This window comes from Opisthocomus hoazin, chromosome 3 (genome assembly GCF_030867145.1).
Source record: "Opisthocomus hoazin isolate bOpiHoa1 chromosome 3, bOpiHoa1.hap1, whole genome shotgun sequence".
Classification (NCBI taxonomy): Eukaryota; Metazoa; Chordata; class Aves; order Opisthocomiformes; family Opisthocomidae; genus Opisthocomus; species Opisthocomus hoazin.
In genome coordinates, this window is record NC_134416.1 from 107,924,353 (window position 1) to 107,944,202 (window position 19,850).

A 19,850-nucleotide genomic window follows, 5' to 3' on the forward strand; every position below is an offset into this window, starting at 1 on the left:
ATATGAAAACAGACTGTCAACTTGATGTATGACCTTTTCTCTGTAATAGACAAATATAAATCTTACATCTGGGATAGAAAGTAACTCTGAAGTGCAATGACTACAAAAGCAGGTCTCCCAAGTTTTTGTTTCATCTAAAGGAAAAATTATTGGTATAGAAAAATTACTTTCTCACTCCTCTGCCTCTCCCCTGGGGGGGTGGATCTTTAAAACTCTGCTTGGAGCTAGTGTTCAAAATCCAACAGGCAGAGCTGTAGAATAACTGCAGATTTTAAAGCACCTTCTCAGCAAATGGCCCAGATGTATTCATGTTTTTTAATACCACAGCTCTCAGTTCAAATACTCCACAAAGTGCCTTCCCCTGAACTCAAACCTCCTGTTTATTACCTCTTTAGGTACCAGCTAATATTCATTCCGCTCTGTATTTACATGAATAATTCCACAAGAAGCAGAGGGAGAGCGTAGACACAACCTGTGGCCTTTTGCTGTCACAAATGGGGCGAAGAAAGACAGTCACGCTTGGCAAAGGTTCTCATTATTCAGACGCAAAGGCAAATCCTAGATCTGCCGTGCTTTACACACAAAGACTGAGTCTACAGTCAGGTTTGAAGCTCCAGCCTGTGTTCGAAAGAGCATCACAGGCCAGACTTCTCAATCAAAAAGTACAGAAGAGATTACCAATTTACAAGTAACAAATTCATGTATCCCAGAATTTGTATTTGAATGACCTAGTCCCCTTACTTCCTGGCAAATATCTGCTAGCAGAAGCTGCAATTAAATTTCAGAGATAAAAGCCTTAAATACATATTTTGTTTATCACTTTAGTAGTGTTAAATATTCAACATCACAAGGTTTAAAAACAAGCACTAAGAATTGTTTCCCAGGACACTATCCCTGTTGATGGTTCGCTTTTCATTTTATAGACTTGTTAACCCCGGAGGTCACCATTTTCAGTTTCTCTTACTCACTACCAGACAGAGAGACGGAGAAGAAACACAGGTCGGAGTGAGAGGCTGTCAGTCACACAGTCCTCCTGCTGCCTCCCTTCCTCTCGCACAAGCCTGCCAACTCTTCTGCTCCAAGGAGAGAGATCGATGGGAGGACGACTGTTACCTTTACTAGCTGACCAAAGAAGCCTAGGAATAACTACAGTGTTACTGTGATGCACACAGGGGTACAGACCGATGCAAAAATATTTTCTGTAGGATATTACTTCTTAATTTCTCTTTTTTTCCTTCCTTTTTCAGTGCAGAACCACAGTACTGGCTGGTTAGAACTACTCTCTCAGTGGCCGTGTTCTCTGCAATGGTCACAGAAAACTAATATCAAATAGGATTTCTCTTATACTAACGATTTGCAAGCATCGTTTTTCCTTGCTGTCATTCTTAAAACATCTCCTCTAGGATAGAACTTGCGTTCAAGATTAAGAACTCGGCCTCGGTGAAGGCATCGCTTCTGCTGTGAAGAGAAGCCCTCGCCCCGGGCGCTGGAGGCCACAGCAGATAATCCTTTGGAGAGAAGGTATTGCAAAACCTTAGCATGCTGCTCCAGAGAGAAAACAACACCTACGATAAACTTTGTATTAATCCTAGGAAAAGGCATAAGGAAAACTAAAATAGTTCCTGCACAGTTACATTCTAATCCATTTCTTTCCTAAGACAGACGACCGTACCTTGCACCCCAACCCACGTCTGTAACCTGTATGTAGAAAATGCACATATGATATTAGCATTTCCACTTGAATTTATACAACAGATATTAAGGATCAAAAAATTGTGTGCTATATCATCTGATAAAGCGTGGGGAGGGAAAAAAACAGATTGCTAATCTAGTTCAGTTGCTGAAGGAATCAGGCAACCTAAGTGCTGTGTGTGTTTGTATTTTATGCTGTCATCTGTAAAGTTTCTGATGGTGTTGATGACTCAGTTCGTTGCTGGCTTGAAGCAACAAATCTGATTATTTCAGAGTAGTTTAGTCCTTGAACTTGAGAGAGTCTTATTATAGTATTCAATAACGCATTCTTAGCATGCAGATTTTAATGTTAGGACATAATATTATGTTCATATAATGAACATAACTTGGAGGCAATGTGTTATTTCCTCTCTATTAGATGTATTTGAAGTACAGGATTTTCTTATTTTTCTCCTATAATCAACTCAAATTTTCACTCCAGTGCTTGCAAGATGTTAGAACAGAACGTAAATAAAAGCACCTAGTTGTTTTCAGGTGTTCAGATACTCTTGTTTTGACCCTTTTTATTTCCTTTTTACCACCAATTGACAAACAACTTTTTTTTCTCCTACAGAAGGCTGCTGTAGGAAGCTTTCTTCGGACACACCTGAGGAACAGAGGCCTCTTTCTGCTCGCACAGCAGCACGACGCGTGAGGCAGCGCCGCAGATGTCCCCGTGTCGCCGTGCCACTACATCACAGTTTTGACCTGGAAAAACTCCTTTCGTTTCCATGTGCAATATTCCGGTGCTACACCTGCTCGTGGCTGTGTCTAGATGCTTCTCCCTGCAGCCACTTCCTAACCTGCAGTTTTTCAGTCTCCCTCCTGCTTCTGGCGTACTTCGCGGTGTAAATTTTGCCGGCACCGTCACAGCAATGAGCACTAGGCTCACTCTGAACGCTTCCCAGCAGAGGGGTTTCTGGCTTCTGACTCCTCATGAACAGTTCTACCTCAGGTATTTTATAACGCGGTGCTCACCGCACCCGGTGCCAGACAGCAATTAGCCTCAGCACGGTCGCAAAATACGCAAGTATCCCTTATTTCCTTGCCTTTTGACGTGATATAGCTGCGTTTTATTTACTTGGAAAACTGGGGTCTTTTACACGCCCCTGACAGGGAGAGCAGCACCCCTCTCCCCGCAGCCCGCCAAACGCCGCCCGCGCGCGGGTGAGGGCGGGGGCGGCCGCGCGCCATCATGGCGGCGGGCGGCGCGCGCTCGCGGCCTCTAACGGCCCCTGGAGCCCGGCGGGCGGCCTCGGGAGGGCAGCGGGAAGAACCGGCCGCCGCGCAACGCCTTCCCGCACCGGCGCAGAAGGCCGCGTTTCCTTCCTCGCGCCTTCCCCGGCTGTTTCTCGCATCAGCGGCTCAGCGGTGCGAGCTGCCCGGCCCCGGCGGGCTCTGAGGAGAGAAGCGAGGCAGCGCGGCGGGAAGATGGCAGGTAAGGGCCCATCCCGATGGCGCGTTCGGCGGGGTAGTGAGGCATTGCTCTGTCAGATGGCTGGAGCTGCTTCGGGAAGCGGTGCCTGCGGAAAGCCCGCTGTCCCCGAGCACCGTGCCCGAGCTCCCTCGGCCCCACCGGGACGGAAGCGAGCCAGCGGCGGAGTTTTTATCCTACCGCATCTGTGAGCTGGCGGCACCCCCGGCCACCGAACCGCTCGCCGCTTGCTGGGAGCTGCGGGGAGGAAACCGCTCTGGGTACTCCAGGGTGAGTGATGGAGCAGGGGTTTAAAGAACATACACACGTCTGAAATCCGTGACAGCATCTGACCGCACGTTTGAACAGTCTCTTCGCAAAGCTGCTGTTTCACGGGCGCTGCGCACACTGGAGAAATAATCACCCCTTGTAATTTAAGTGAAGAATGAGGTGGTGTTTCTTCAAGCGTGCAGCTTGCGTTCTGTTAGTTCTCTCTCCGACTGCTGAAACTTCTCTGTCACGCCGGTGGTGCTCTGGGCCGTACAGCGTCTGTGTCCCTGGAGGAACCGAGCTCGGGAGATGCCCGAGGTGTTGTGTCGGCAGGTAGGAGCCGAGAGCTGCGTGTTTTGCAGACCCAGTCATTTTCAATAGTCCCTGGAAATTTCCCTCTCTGCAGCGGTTATGTATAAACAACTACTGCCCCACAGAAGTATTTCACCTTTCTCGTGTGTTCAGTGATGAATGAGTTTTTTTTAGAGAATTATTAAAACTGAATGGCCTGCGTACAATAAAATTTTTAACAAGCAAGCTCTGGTACACCCTGTTACATCCCTTTAAGAAGCTCCGTCCTTGCCCCTCAGCTTACCTTGAATCCACTTTGTCAGCAGTTTGGGATACACTAGACAGCTCACTCTGGCATCTAAGAAAAAAATCACGTTGCTTTCTACTGAAGTGGCTGTGGTGACGCTGAAGTGGGATAGTGGCATCTTGAACATCTACCCCGACGCTGTCACTTGCGCAGCACTGAACTGGAAGATGAGGGGATCCCACACCGCAGTAGGAAGATGCTCTGAGCTCTCAGAATTTGTATCCACGACCTTTTGAGGGAATCTGAGGTGGCACTGCTTTGATCCCAGCCTGCCCCTTTCATTTGCTCTGTCACTTGTCTGACCCAGCCCAGGGAGCTAAACCAGCAGACTGCTGTTTTTTTTTCCTTTCTCCTGTTGTTGGGTGAGTTTTGGGGGGGGTTAGTGGAATCAGACAAACACAAATGCTGACTCAAGAGGAACGACTGGGTTGTGCTGATGTAGGGCAGTGTGACCTGCTGTGGAAACGCACCCATTGGCCACTGAGTTCCGCCCAGGAAAGCACAAAATTGCTGGGCTGGGGACATTCACTGATTAGTTCCTTGTGAGCCACTCGTTACTGCTGAGCAGGAGTCAAATGCTGCCACTGTCATTCTGTTGTCACCGATTTTGTGCCGCTTGGAAAACGCGCCACAGAAATATGAAGAACGAGGCATCAGCTCCACAAACTGTTTCATATCTGCCTCTTATGCTCAAAGGTATCTTCTGTTTTTCTTTCTGCCTCCAGGGAGAAAAGTCCTGATAGTCTATGCACATCAAGAGCCCAAGTCCTTGAACGGATCTTTGAAGAAGGTTGCTGTGGAGGAACTGAGCAGGCAGGGCTGCAGTGTCACAGTATCTGATTTATATGCAATGCAGTTCGAGCCAAGAGCAACAAGAAATGACATTGTTGGTGAGACTAGCCGAAATACACTTTTTTCAACAATAACGATGAGACAAACTTTCACCTTATCTATCCTGCTGCATGAACAATCCAGAACCATGCTGTTAGGTGCACTCTGAAAAAGTAGCTACTGTTATTTTATACAAACATCCCTCGACTAACAAGACACAGCTTTTTATTTGCTATTAGCATTGACTAAGAAATGTCAGTGTAGGAACCCAACAAGTGTCATCTCTATTTAAATAAATCTGATCGCTAGAAATGGCCTCTCAATCAGAAAAATTAAATATCTGTATAGTACAGATTTGTAAAACTGTTTTTAGACTAAAGTGAATGAGGGAAAACACTGTCTCTACAGTATTTGCAATCAACTGCAGCGACGTTCTAAGAACCACCTCCCCTTAACCAGCACGACTGCAAGTGCTTTCTGCACGCCCGCTCCAGGCGCTGCAGTGCTTGGGCTTTTGAGCTGTCTTGGCACCTCCTGACTACCCTTGGTAGTGTATGATTACTAAAAATAACTAGATGGTGCAGTTAAGACTTGAGAAAAACAGTGATGCTCGTTAGGCTTATGTGATATTTTCACTGTGCTCTTACTAGCATTTAGCCCCAGGATTTTTCCGAGTTAGAAAACACAAAGCCATAACATAATCTGCGACAGCTGAAACTCTTTCTTTAAAACAAGAATCAAATGAAATATGACAGGTCCAGTGCAAGCACTGGCAAAAAGAAGGAGAAACTTATTAACAACCAGACATAAACATTTCTTAAAGTCCACTCCTAGATATGAGCCTTGGCTCACAGAGACATTACTGAGAGGGAAAAATGCGTTAGCACGTGTCCACAGTCAGTCTCTGAAGTCCCCTTCTTGTGGGTGAGAAATGCCTTCAGATACTGTTCTGTGACTTGCTAGAGTTTAGTTCATGACGCTACTGCCTCTCTCTTCTGCTAGAGATTGGTGGTCTGCTGGTTGAATCAGCAGAATTAATGTATATGTCTGATTCAGACGTACTTGAATCAGCTCACCCAACTGTAGTGGAGTCAGCAGAGCTGGCTGATACTGGTTCCCCAGTGCTGCCAAGTTTCCCAGTTACAGAGGCTGAAAAGCAGCTGTGTAGTGCTTGTGACTGGGTGGTGGTTTCAGTAATCCCTAATGCAGAGGCAAAGCAATTAGCAAAATTCTCTTAAATCCTCTTAAATCATCCACCTGCGTCACCAGTGTCTAGAGCCAAGCTTAGGTCCTCTTTACTACCGAAAGGCGAAACTTTTAGTACTGTGAGACGCGACATTCCTCGCCAGTTTAAAATCAAATCACAGTCAGCTGTGATGATGCTGAATGTCCACACAAAATAAAAAAAAAAAAGGGAAGCGGGGAAAAATGGAAAGTGGTAACTAAATTCAGAACTGTAGATTGCAGCATGTATTTAATTCCTGTTCAGCTACGGCACTAGAACCAGGGCAAGGAGTGACTGTTCACTTCTACCCACAGGTTGCTTGCACAACTCGGAAGAGTTCAATTATGGCCTGGAGGCATGGGAAGCTTACAAGAGAGGAGGTTTGTCCAGTGATCTGGTTGAAGAGCAAAAGAAGGTGCAGGAAGCAGACTTACTGATTTTTCAGGTCATTATTTTAACTTCTATTAAAAAAGACTTTGGTTCTGATATACAGGGTTGAACGAAAGCAAAGCAATAGTGAGAAGACTATAAATTTCATTAGGAATGTTGAATCTAGCCAGAGTAAAAAGAGGTAGTAGCTCTGCCATCAACATAAAACAGTCTGTACCCAGCATAGCAATTTCAGGGTGTCAGGTTTTTCTGATACAGTATGGATTTTAGAAAATACAAAAAATACTAGGTCATGTGTGAGCATTATTCGTGCTAGCACACTATGAGTTTTTCACACAAATAATGGCTCCACACTGGCATTTTTTGGAGAGCAGGAAGGCATTTGAAATTTAAAATACCTGAGTAAAATTCACAGCAGTGCTTCACTTAAAAATCAACATTCAAAAGTAGTCTGATTGCATAGGTTTTGTGAAAACTGGTCCTTACACTACCCACGCTCCAAACCGATTGCATTCAGCAACTCAGACCAGGAAGTACTGAGTGCAAAATAACACTATAATTATCAATATAACAACCGAGCCATGTTATCAGGCAGCCCAATACTGTCGCTTTGCCTTGGAGCTCACGCAGCGTGAGCACAGATCTACACCCAGAAATGCGTGTGATGGCTTGAGGCAGCAGGTTCAGGGAATCTCGGCTTCCCCGCCTGGACTGTCCTCATTTATCGCTGAGCTGCAGAAGCACTGTCTGGACTTGCTAATGGATCCTTACACCCCATCTCCGTCCCCCACTGTGCCAGCTCTGTCCTCAGTGTCTACAAGTCCCAGAGGCACTGCATAAGGCAATACTAGCCTTACATTTCTTTATGTGACTGTGGGCCTCAGGCATAGCCTATATACGTACACCACTGTCTGATTCTAGGTGAAATTTAGGATGTGACCTTATCTCAAGCATTTCACTGTAAGTCTGCATCATTTTTACACTGTTGCTACTGAGACAAGTATAGTAAAACATCCCCCGAAGGAAGTGGGGGAAGTTTTACTACTTTCTTTAGAATGCTATTAAGAGTTGAGTATGGGGGGGGGGGGGGGGGGGGAGAAAGGAAAAAAGCCTCTGAAAGACACCATGAAGTAATTTACTACAGGCTAAACTCACCACTGCTAGAGATAGTGGTGATTGCTTAGTGTCCACATTGTTCCCACCTCGAATTAAGCCATACACGGATAAGCTTTTACAGAATTTCTTCTCCTGTACTGCAGTGTGCACAAAGGTTTAGGGATAGCGATGCATCCTAGAAGAAGAGTCCAGAAAGTATTCAAGATAATGCAAGTGAGACATCATAGCTTTAGGCTGCAGTCCCATGGGCTAAGTGGAGGATCTAGAAACAGGGGGTCCTACTGTTAAAGAATTAGTTTTCTTCTCAATAAAGTGATTCAGGGTGCTGGTGTCAGCAGGGCGTGAAAGTAAGTATTCCTTAAGATCCCACGGCATTTGTCAGCAGACTGTCAGATCAGAACTGATCACCAGATGTCAGTCCTGGTAGTAAGGCTCTCTGTGTGCATTTTGGCCACATTCTCTGTTAGATCATATGTTGCTTTTGTATTTCAGCAATAGGAGAGACAATTCTGTACAGTCTTAAGTTTGAATTAAATGGCACCATCCTACTTCATCATATTCCAACTTCAGTTTGTGTGGAAGCCCTCACGTTCATCGCGGTGTTAGCGTGCTGTAGATGCTCAGGTATGTACCTGAGACTACTACAAACATGAAGCACTTCAGTTATTTTTCCCAAGCATAGTTACTGCCTCTCCTGACGGGGAGCTGGGAGAAGGCATGCGCAAGACCTGAACAGATGAAGGGAATAGGATCTGGCCTGTAGACCAGGCCTAAGGATGGCCCGGATGCTCTGTGCTAACGAGGTAATTTACTTTTTGCCTAGTTTCCCTTGTATTGGTTCAGCATGCCAGCAATCATGAAGGGCTGGATGGACAGAGTCTTGGTCCAAGGATTTGCTCACGAATTTCCAAACTGTTACGATTCCGGTTTGCTCAAGGTAAGTTTCTGAGATTGTTTTATTAAGATCAAGATTTGCACAATGCTCTTGAGAGTATTGGTCTTTCTTTTCCATTATATTAGTTTAAAACTCTCACTTGACGCTATTCTGAAATAATACTTTGGTAACATGCTGAGTAACTTTCTGGCTTCTTAAAACTGTCTGAAAGGTAGTACAATAGGGGGAATGCAGTGGTTACTAAAGATTTAAGCAGTCTCCCAGAGATTTCTAGTTAGTCTACAAAATGGGCTTTGCAATTTGGTGGGTGTATCGGCGTGCACTAGGATGGCACACAGCTTGCCAACAGTTTAAATCAATCCATTTCCTAAAACTGTAGTCTGTCATTCTTCCCACTGCCGCAGAGCCACACAGATCTGTAATGAGTGACACACTAGAATAGGTGACAAGATCCTGTTCTGGGATTAGATGTCAAAGGTTGGAATTAAACTGTGAAACTTTATCAAAAACCTGAAATACCCAGTGCACGAGCCTCTGTCCCAACTATCTCTTTTAAACCTTTTCTTCTGTGTAGCTTATAAATCAGGCAAGATCAGTATCTCTAGATGCCAATTCATAAATTTTTAGTTCTCTGCAGCACTGGGAATATCCTTGGAAAATTTTGTCCCACTGTCTGCTGGATCTTATTTGGTAACAACTGCAGCATCCAGGAACAATATTATTTTCATCTTTATGTTTGCTGCGTATTAATCTCTGTAATTTCTGATCTTCTTAACAATTCCAGAAATTTCAGTTTGCTTACATTTCAGCAATGGCTGTCTCACTGAGCTGAACAGGCACAATCCCCTATGACCGTAGCTGCATGCTGAGCGCAGGCTTGAGGCAGTTCGGGTGCTGCACTGGAAAAATGTTATCTCAATTACAGAAGCTAAAACTTGCACAGGCCGGTGGCTAACGCCATAGTTACAGAAGCAGAAGGAACACAGGGGCTTAGAACACCTGAGGAATACTTTGTTCTCAAGTTATTCCTTGGCAAGTGACAAGCAAGCCCAGGTTTGACAGGGTACTGTAGCATTCAATTGCTGCGTTCAGAAAGGACAGGAATAAAGAGATTACCAGTAACGGAGCGCTTTCCAGCCAGTTTTCCAAACACTGCACAAGGGAGAACAAGGGTCAGCCCTGCTTCATATGAAGGTGTCAGACGTGTAATTCCTTTTCTTTTTAACCTGTTTCTGCCCAAAGCCCTGACACACAGTCCATTGTCTAGTTGTCAATCTTTGCCTCAGAGCTGCCACTACACATAAGGTCTGGGAAGGAAGAGGACACCACCTCCTCTAGAAATTCATGCTGTCCAGGTTCCCCTGAATATCCAAAAACCGCTCTTGAACCACCAGCCACTCTTCTTCAAACATGCCTAACTCAAGTGTTGCTTGCTTAATCCTAGAACAAGTTAGCCCTGTTTTCTTTCACCACTGGAGGAAGCAGAGAGATGTATGCAAAAGGAGGTATCAGCGGGGATATTCGCTATCTCCTGTGGCCAATGCAGGTATAATATAAGAATATTTGGTTGTTTGCCTTAATTCTTATTATTCCAATTATTTTTAACAGTTGTATTACTGTTTAGTTTATACAAAATATAATATAATAAGAAAGAATTAGGTTGTCAGTTCCAAGCATCTGCAGGTTATAAATTGGGCCCTAAAATCCTGAGACTACTTTAAAAGTCCACGGAGTTTTAAAGTTGTTTTGTGCCCCTTCCTCCCAACTGTAATCGGGAGAAAGCTCAGCCTTTTAAGTTTCTCTGGGTTTACAGAATTTCCTTGAGCCCTAGCGTGCAGGATTTCTTTTCCCCACATCTACCCGATTCATGTAGGATGCGGGGCAGGAGGGGAGTCACACGTTATCCTGGCATTAATGATCAGCATATGAAAGTTAGCTTGCCTTTTCTTATTGCTGCCCTTTTATCAGAAGTAGCAAGCATGCCTTGAGAAATTTGGGTTGCAAGGCAAACTGTGCCAGCTACTTCTTGACAGAATACAACTGATGTGTTGGTCTCCTACCCGTCGGCCCTTGTGAGGGTACCTTGCTGCAGAGCGTGCAGGTCAACGTGACAAAGAACGTGAAAAGCAGCTGTGAATTCAGAAATGCACACAGGGAAGATGGCAAGTTGGGCTAATTTGAAAGGCACTAGCCTTCATTCAGGATCGTTTTGCTAAGCCAGAGGCAAAAGATTAAAAAGGAAAAAAACAAACAAACTTAGAAGTAGATCAGAAATACACTGCAGTTCAGGAACAATCTGTGGAGATTCAAACAGTACAGTGAACTTTAGGCTGTCTCTGATCCTTGCAAATTTAATAGCATACAGCAGCCGCAGAGAACAGTTCTGTGGGTTTAATAGCACTTAAAAATAAATTCCAGAGAGCAGAATAAATGAAGTTTGCCTTATTTTTCAATGTATGGTGTGTCAATCTGCTTAATGCCTAGCCTTCAATAGTGACTGCCGGGATAGGTAATGAACTTTTGCAATTTATTTCCCTTCTCCTGATAAAAGCACAGGTTTAGAAAACCTGCCATATATTGGGTCAGAGGAACAAGCTTCCACATTCTTGAACTGAAAGTGAAGACGACCTTATTTCCTGAGGCATTTCTTCCTTTGTTTTGTGTCCAGCACGGAATCATGCACTTCTGTGGTGTCAAAGTCCTCGCACCTCACATCTGCTTCGCTCCAGAGTATGTCTCTGAGGAGAAGAGGAAGGAGATGCTGATTGCCTGGGCCCAGCGTCTGAAGACTCTTTGGAAGGAAGCGCCCATAAACTGCTCTCCTGAGTGGTATTTCAAGTGATGTTCAAGTACAGGACTACAGAGGGAAGAATTTTTTCTCCATTCTTTTGATGCTTTGTCTCGATAGCTGAATGCTAATCTCCTAATTCGAATGTATTATAAGTATCTTCAGTACTACAGTTAGCAGCTTAACTGACAATGTAGCATTTATTTTCCTTGATTCCTGAGGGATTCTCTTCAATGATGGGTGCAAAACTCTTTATGAAGAATTATCTTTGCTCATATAAACAGCAACATCCTGCCCACAAGTGGTTGATAACACAAGCAGTATTTAATTGCAGATTATACTGTTGCTGCTTATGAAACAGTACTTTGCCAAGTTTAACACTTTTTGTACCAGCTGCTGCCTTTTTTTTTTTTTTTTTTTGCCAGGGTATCTGCTGCCCATACTTGACCTTGTTATGGCCAGTCCTGTTCTTTTAACTGAGATCTACACTCGTGCCTTTGAGCTATGAAGCCAGATGCTGAATAATGCAAGATGGTGTACAGTTGCACAGTGACTTAGACAGCTAGAAAGCCCTGTGGGCGGCCTTAGGCTTTTCCAGATGTTTACAAAGCAAGATTAAAGCTATGACAGATACCAGAAAAGGAAAAAAACAAATACTGTATAGCAGTAAGTGCGTGTATTGCCTTTATTTATAGAACATAGCTCCCATTTGTAAAGTGTGTAGTTTCCTAAAATTCAAGGGAGTTCTCTATTTTTGTTGCCCAAAGTAGGGACAAAAAGGAATCCTCCCCGTTCCCTGCCCCTTCACAACAGTCAGTATTGCTGTTTGGGTCTGGAGGGCCGGGTGCATCTCCTCCGGCATCAGAGTAGGGGGGCTTCTGCGGAGATCGCCAGCACTGGCAGTTGGCGAGGCAGAACACCTACCCGAAAACCCCCAGGAGCACCGTCTGTCTGCGAGCCAGGATCTAGTGGGACAAAATGACTGTCTGGCTCTTAACATCCATGACTTTTACCTTGAACTTCAGGGGGATTATTTTTGTGCTCGAGAGCTGTTAGCCCTTTTTGTGCGTATGGCAAAGGGTGGGTTTCTCACTTAGCTATACAGTTTCTTGCTTCGATCAGCTTGCCTAACAGCTGGCTTTGCCCTTCGTTATTAAAAGAACAGTAGCCTGAATAAGAAATGGTCTTCTGAGTCACTGTCAAGTGCCACTTAGGCCTCTGCGTACAGAGCGTGCATCTGCCATACATTCTTTGTAGCAGCCTTGTCGTGCCCCACCCTTAGGTTTCTTTAACGGCTATTTGGGTGACAAACAGGCTGAGGGCAGATTCTGTAAGCTGATACACCCGACTGGGAACTGCCATCGCAGGGAAGGACTCGCCTGTTCCTGTCTGTCACCCTGTGGAGCGCAGCCCTTCACCTCTAGCAGAGACAGACCCGTGGGGAAGCAGAGCTGCCCTAAGCTGCTGCAGGCGTCCGCTTCAGTATGAGTCAAAGGCTTTAGGTTACGCAAGCTAGAAACTTGCTTTGGCTCAGTAAGTCTTGTATAGGAAAAAGAAAGTGAAAACATAAAACGTCACACACATAACTTGTGGAGAATGCAGATTCTTGCCCGAAAGACGTAAGGAAACAACTTTTAAGTTACCTGATGAGAGACTGAAGGGCAAACGCAAATTTTAAAACTGTATAGGAGAAGAATCATCCTTATGTTCACTGTGTTCAGTTACCAGACTATTGAAGAAAGAAGGAAATGGATATGAAAGCGGAACTTGCAACTGTCAAACCAAACGTTACTGTACTGGATCAACTGCAGAACTTAGCGCGTTTAACTGTTAGATGAAGAATCTCAGACTGACCTATGTGATGAAAATACACTTCTTGACACTATTTGGCACACGTTTGCCAGCTCCCACACGCATGGCAGCATTAAATGCCTGTGTTAGACTCGATACTAGCAATGTAAGTATACAAGAGTGGCTGTGCTAGGTCAGAACAAGGATCCTCCGACCCTGACCTTTTTCTCCACAGTGGTTGTAGGCCAGGAAGAGCAAGCACTTCCCCTGAATACTGTCCTGGGCTCCAACTGTATTTAGTTTGGGGGATTTCCTGGGCTATATATATATATATATCTATGTTTTCTCTGTATTTACCAAGCGAGATAGATCTCTGCTCTGAATTTTGTTCAGTCTTCTCTTGAATTCATGCCAACTTGAAGCAGCCAACATTTTTTGGCAAAGTTCAGCGGGTCAGCTTTTTCCTTGCATGAAGCATTGGAGTGGGGAGGGATCCTGGGGAGGGTGAAGCACCTGCTTCCCAGTAGCTTCATTTGATTCCTCCCAGTTAACAGTAAATGATCAGTCCCATCCATTCTTTTACACCGTGTTTAAGAGTTTTGTAGACACACATGACCTCCCCTCCTAAATAATCTCCTTCCCAGGCCATGGAGTCCTGTCCTGTTCAGTTGTTCTTCCAAGAGAAGGCATTGGCCTTCGGTCACCCTTGTTGCTCTTCGCTGAACTCCTCCAGTCTCACCATCCCATTACTGAGAAGAGGGGACCAGAAGTGCACAGAGAGTCAACTCCATGGCTCTTGGATTCATATCACTTTCTCTGCTCCTTTTCCAATAATCTCTGACGTACAATTTGCTTTAGCTGATGTTTTTGTCTGTTGTAACCTTAGATCTTGGATGTCACTGGTGATTGTCAGGGGCCATTATTTTATATGTCAATTTAGGGTCATTTTTTTTTCTCATGTGCACCCCTTTAAATAACGTGAATTTCACTTCCCATCTCATTGCCCAGTCACTCAGCCATGTTTCTAGAACTCTTGACAATCTGCTTTCCTTGTCCCCGCTCCCCCGAGTAATCTGTATCGTCGGCAGCCTTTCTCAGCCTCATTGCTCATATCCTTTTCCAGACCATTTTCAACAGCTCAGATCGCTGCGCTTGTAACCTGTTCTGAGAGCTGACCGGTCACTATTGTCCTCTTTGTGCTGTCTTTTAAACATGTCTCCATGGCACGACCTTCTTTCTTATCCCCTACCTGCTTAGTTTCCTTACAAAAACTTTGATAAGAAACTTTGCCAAAAGCCTCTTGGAAATGCAAGTAGACTATACCAGCCAGATCACCATTCTGCACATGCTTTGACTCCTCCTAAAGTAAATTCTTCAAGAATATCATTCCAATTTGAAAGCCACTGTACAAGGGGGTATATGATCAGGGGGAAACTAAGAGCCACTATCCAGCTGTCACTTTCTGCCATCAATCTCACTGCTCGTCCATGTAGTCTATTCTCATACAGAAACTGTTCCACGGGCCTCATAATTCTTGTCACTTTATTTCATGTCTGGCTCTCCTACATCTGTTCAGAGAAGAGGTGATCAGAGCTGCGAGCTGCGTCTCGGCTGCGGACACGTAACAGGTTAAACCACGTTTGCTGAAGGGTTCTGCGCTCGCAGTGCTTTGGCCGCCGGGCAGCTGGGCAGCGACAGTGGGCGCGGAGCCCAGATCAGTGTCCTTGTCCTGACGTGCTTTCAGCACCCGCCCCAGAGCACGCTCTGCAGGGGCGCGGGGATGTTCTGGCCCCTGCCTTTCAAAAACTCACGGGAGAATTTTACCGTGTAGAAAACCAACAGAGCGTGGTCTGTGGTTAATCAGGAGAGAGACAGGAAGTGGCACTATTAGTTTCTTAGTAGTACTGGAAACGTTACAGCCGTTTTGATCTAAAGAGTGATTGCCCTGCTAAATCACATTATGCTAAAAAACTCAAATATAGCCCTGTCAAAACAGCATTGATTTCATCAGAATAAAGCTAGAATTAGGTAACTGGTAGCTGCGTTTCAGGCTGGGGAGAAGGGTATAAGGGCAACATGCTTTCCTCTTCCATTTAGCCTGAGGATTTGTTTTTTTGTTGCTGGTGGTCCTCCTCTCCCACACACTTTCAGGCAATGCTCTGGTCTTTTTCTCCGACAATTTGTTCCAAAAATCATAACTCAATTTCTTTTATTTGATGTTCTGAAACAGCAGGTGAAACACGCTTGCAACCTCAGAAAAACACAGGGAAACAAGCAGATCCCCATCTGAACTACATTAACAAGAAGCCTCACAGCCCAGAGTAACCACAACAGATTTCTTACAGTAAGGTGCTTTTAATCCAGGTTTCAAAAAACTAACATTTAAAGGCAGATGTAGATAGCTCTTTCTTTGGTTTAATATTTGAGTCCTGGAACAACGTCGCTGAGATTAGCTGCCTGCTTGCAGAGTAACATGCTTTGCAACAGACAACTTACAGAACCATAGAACCGTTCACGTTGGGGGAGTCCATCAACATCGTCAAGCCTAACCCCATTAACCTAGCACTGTCAGTTCCACCACTAAACCACGTCCCTAAGCTCCGCACAAGGAGGAACAGCCAAGAATAAACACCATGCATAACTCATGTACAACTTTTTTTTTTTTCTAAGAAAAATCCTACTATGTTAGTAGGTAACCTAAAGCCTAAGGAACCTACATTGCACAAAAGAGATGCAAAAAAATTAAGCTTAGGGCGCTCTCAAGTTTTAGTGCCGGGTAATTGTCTCATCATTCTACGGGTATTCAGATGCCTACTGTATCCACACAAAAACAAGCTCCAAGATCCTGATGTTTCCTTTTAAATTAGGTGAGTCACTACAAAGAGCAGGCAAGAGAGCTGTTGCAGCCTTAGTTCCAAACCTGGAGTTAAAAAGTATAAAAGAATCTTTGACTACAAACATTTGGGGAAGCGGAGGGCTTAGCCCAGAGCAGCAGCCTCACATTTCAGCAGCCTTATTTTAGGTCCTTTAACACAGAGGCAGTAGTTGATCATTTCACAAACAAGTCAGGGAAATGTCTGTTCCTGCAATACTTTTGTTGCTTCCATCTTACTCTGCAGGTGTTCACGTATTTACAGAAACATTCTCCATAGAACAAAATACCAAGGAAACACCTACTGAAGAATTTGTGTTGCAATGCTTGGCACAGACTGATAAAAAATAATATATCAATAAAATACATCTATAAATACTGTTGAAGTTCTTATTTTTTTGAACAGTAAAATTTTGTGAAATAATGTTTCATAACCAGTTATTTCAAACCATCCTAAGACATTTTTTAACTCCTCCAGATTCAGCAGCATTGGTTTAACACAGTTTGAATGCACAGGAGTTCTGATCTCTTTGAAAAACTCTGGAAGGAGACAGAAGACCAGGTTCTTCCGTAGGACTGAGCAGCCAAAATACCCCATAGCCCTTCCTGACTTACCAATTGCCCTTGATGAAACAAGAAAGCATTTTGTTAACACCCGACAGAGAGAAGAAACCAAGACCTCACCAGCTTGCCTGGGCAACAGGTTGTCACAGAGGACTGCCACACCTGCAGACGCTGTGTGCTCCCGCAAGACGTGCGGAGCAAAGGCGGTGCCTTCACTGGAACTTCACACGAAGCCAAGGGCAAGCAAAGGCCTCTCAATATACCCTACACGTACACTCTTGTATTTCTGTCATCTGTTCCCAGGCCACACCTGAGCGCCCAGAGGAGACCACAGCTGGTCATCCTCCGAACTTAACTGCAATGAAAAATTGTGGCTGCGGACACGGTGGTTCCCAAGTCTCTTGGGGCATCCCGTGCCGCGTTCGGACTCCCCAAGCGCCAACACTGCTGGCTGCGCAGCGCTGCAGCTTCTCCACCTCAGCCCTCTGAGGGCTCAGAGAAATATGATTCAAGTTTTGTTGCACTGATGAGCCAAAGCTAGCTCAAATCATGGCTTCTTTCTGTAACATCAGCTGTACAACATAATATCTTGACAGCTGATGGACAGCAGTGCGATCAATCAGACCAGATAATGCTTCAGCTTTAGATTCAGAGGTAGAGCACAGAAAGATGACAGAAAAATATCTCCTTCAGGTTTTGCCCGTCGATGACCGATCCTCCCCAGAGGGGCACGGTGCTGAGCTCAGGTTTAACGTTTCAGCAGCGACTCGTCCCCGGAGCTGGGCAGCTCCCGCGCCAGGAAGCGCTCATCCCTGCTGCGCCCAGTGGAGCCCTTCGCCGGGGACGGCCACGGCACCAGCTCGCCCGGGTCCCACCACAGCCCGCAACTCACGCCAGACACGGAGAGGGAAAAGCCCTGAAGAGACACCTGGCACTGAACCGCAAGCAGAAAGAAAGGAGCAGAAAAATTTAAACCTCTGTAGGCAAAGCTGACTACAAGACAGCCTTCAAAGTCAGTACCAGGAAAACATCCCCGCGCAAAGTCACTTTCCCGTTACGACACAAGCTTACTGGGATTTGATTTTAGTTTTTAGGGTTCCTGAGACAGGTAACCATTCCAGGGAGTCTTGGCTTAGCGCTGTGGAGTTTTGATGTTTTTTATTTACCAGCCCCTGCAATTTTTCCAGTGGTGCAATGAAACCTGCAAATTTCACGTACAGCAGTTGTCATCCTGAGGACAAGAAAAACAGCGACATGGGGTTTTTCTTTAAAAAAAGCATTTAGAAATCCATGTATTTACATTTTTTCTGTCAGTTTTAATAAGATAGCTGAGATTTTTAGTACAAAGTAAGTGAAAGTTTGGTCAAGACTAGTGAAAGTTTCAGTTAAAAGAGAACTGATGGGCTTATTTTATTTTCTTTAATACTAAAATTGAAAACCGCTCACGTAAATGCATTATTGTGAAAAGCATTACAACTGTACTGGCCGTATCGTCCAGTTCAGGATAACCTTCCTTTCTTCTCAGCCAGAATTCAGAGATTGCTCAGTAAATTCAGGCTGCATTCTTGGATCAGTTTATTTTCCCTATTCACTTCGAGAAGCAATGTCGTAACTGGCAACGCTGACCTCTAAGCACCAACAAATGAATGCTAATTTCTGTCTTTTTTTGCCTAACGCTTGTTGGCAAACTGCCACTGGATGAGGCTGAAACCTTTTTAACTACACAGTTGTTGTAAATTTAGCCATCTTGCTCCCTGCCTGCAGCCCAGGTCTTCAGCCCCATACACAACGCAAAGCTCAAAAGCAGAGGAAACAAAACCAAAAAAACATCCAAAGTAAAACGTTATCAAAAGATTTCTGTAATGTTTGGGACTGCAACAGGAGACCAAAACTGCACGCCAGAGATACCACATCTGGATTTGCTTTTGCATTTTTAGCTGACGAATGTCCCAGATTCTCCAGGTTGCGGGTTGAATCCCACCCTCCGTACGCTACCGGACAACGCGGATGGACGCGAGACGTCTGTACTCAAAGTACGATGAGCTTGGCTTGGCCGTTCAGCACGGCCGTCCCGAGTCCCCTCGTCGCCGTCGGTGTGATCATCTGGAGCTGCTGGATTTACACCCACGTAAACCTCAACGGCCGCGTAATACTGAACGGGGCTCTTTTGTTTGCTGACGTGTTGTTTGTGGCAGGAACCGGGCAGGCACAAACACAGCCTCGCAAGTCCTCCACAGCCGAGGAACCCCGTACGTGAAATCCACCACGGGGCCGAGCGCAGAATTAAACCAAACCCTCTGCGCCCGTTGTGCTTCTCCCAGATCTGCGGCAGTCTGGGGGCTCGGCGTCAGCCAGGAAACAGGACCAGGTTCCCGGACCACTTCTGTCCTCTCACCGCTGCCAGGCTTGCCCTCCCGCTGTGCTGAGGCTCCCTCCCTCACACGCGAGCTGTGGGCTGCTGCTGCTGGCGTGGTGCCTGGGGTACCAAGCCGTGAGCTCCGCAGCGTCTGCAGAGCCCCGCGGGGAACGCAACAGCTCCCCAGAATGGGAAAGGCCCCGGCAGAGAGGGCGGACGCTCGCCATCGCCGTCGCTTCACTGGAGGAAAGGCACAGGGATCGGTCTTTTGTAAAGAATCACAGCATGGTCGGGGTTGGCAGGGCCCTCTGTGGGTCACCCAGTCCAACCCCCTGCCCAAGCAGGGTCACCCAGAGCAGGCTGCACAGGACCTTGTCCAGGCGGGGCTGGAATATCTCCAGAGAAGGAGACTCCACAGCCTCCCTGGGCAGCCTGGGCCAGGGCTCCGTCACCCTCAGAGGGAAGAAGTTCTTCCTCGGGTTCAGCTGGAGCTTCCTCTGCTTCGGTTTGTGCCCATTGCCCCCTGTCCTGTCACTGGGCACCACTGGAAAGAGCTTGGCCCCATCCTCCTGACACCCACCCTGCAGATATTTATAAGCATTTATTAGGTCCCCTCTCAGCCTTCTCTTCTCCAGGCTGAACAAGCCCAGCTCCCTCAGCCTCTCCTCGCAGGGGAGATGTTCCAGTCCCCTCATCATCCTCGTAGCCCTGCGCTGGACTCTCTCCAGTAGCTCCTCATCTTTCTTGAACTGGGGAGCCCAGCACTGGACCCAGCACTGCAGATGGGGCCTCCCCAGGGCAGAGCAGAGGGGGAGGAGAACCTCCCTCGCCCCGCTGCCCACACTCCTCCTCAGGCACCCCAGGATCTGCCCCTCCCGGACGCAGACCCGCCTCACCGGCCGCGGAACCGCAGCAAACAGACGCGTGGCACCGAGCTCCCCGCCGCCGCCGCCCGTCTCGCTGAGGCGGCCGGGCCGGCCCCGCACGCTGCTCCCGCCGGGCCGGGGGG

The 19,850-nt window shown here is 46.1% G+C and overlaps 1 protein-coding gene and 1 long non-coding RNA gene across 2 annotated transcripts; one reads left to right on the top strand and one right to left on the bottom strand.

Annotated features, from left to right (window-relative positions):
* The first annotated feature begins 2,912 nt into the window (after positions 1–2,912).
* On the top strand, positions 2,913–16,281 carry NQO2 (N-ribosyldihydronicotinamide:quinone dehydrogenase 2). Its single transcript, XM_075417190.1, has 6 exons — positions 2,913–3,169; positions 4,739–4,903; positions 6,384–6,514; positions 8,399–8,512; positions 9,915–10,016; positions 11,139–16,281. The coding sequence occupies exons 1-6, from the start codon at positions 3,163–3,165 to the stop codon at positions 11,310–11,312; spliced, it is 693 nt and encodes a 230-aa protein (XP_075273305.1). The 5' UTR covers positions 2,913–3,162; the 3' UTR covers positions 11,313–16,281.
* Positions 16,282–17,890: 1,609 nt separating this feature from the next.
* LOC142360773 (uncharacterized) lies at positions 17,891–19,842 on the bottom strand. Its single transcript, XR_012763347.1, has 2 exons — positions 19,738–19,842; positions 17,891–19,081 (listed from the first exon to the last, which is right to left on the bottom strand). It is a non-coding gene; the product is annotated as an uncharacterized LOC142360773 (long non-coding RNA).
* Between the last annotated feature and the right edge of the window lie 8 nt (positions 19,843–19,850).

Excerpts from the sequence above, each read along its gene's own strand:
- NQO2 (XM_075417190.1), top strand. Across the intron at positions 4,904-6,383 it reads AACAAGAAATGACATTGTTG|GTTGCTTGCACAACTCGGAA; the intron begins GTGAGACTAGCC and ends TTCTACCCACAG. Across the intron at positions 10,017-11,138 it reads ATCTCCTGTGGCCAATGCAG|CACGGAATCATGCACTTCTG; the intron begins GTATAATATAAG and ends TTTTGTGTCCAG.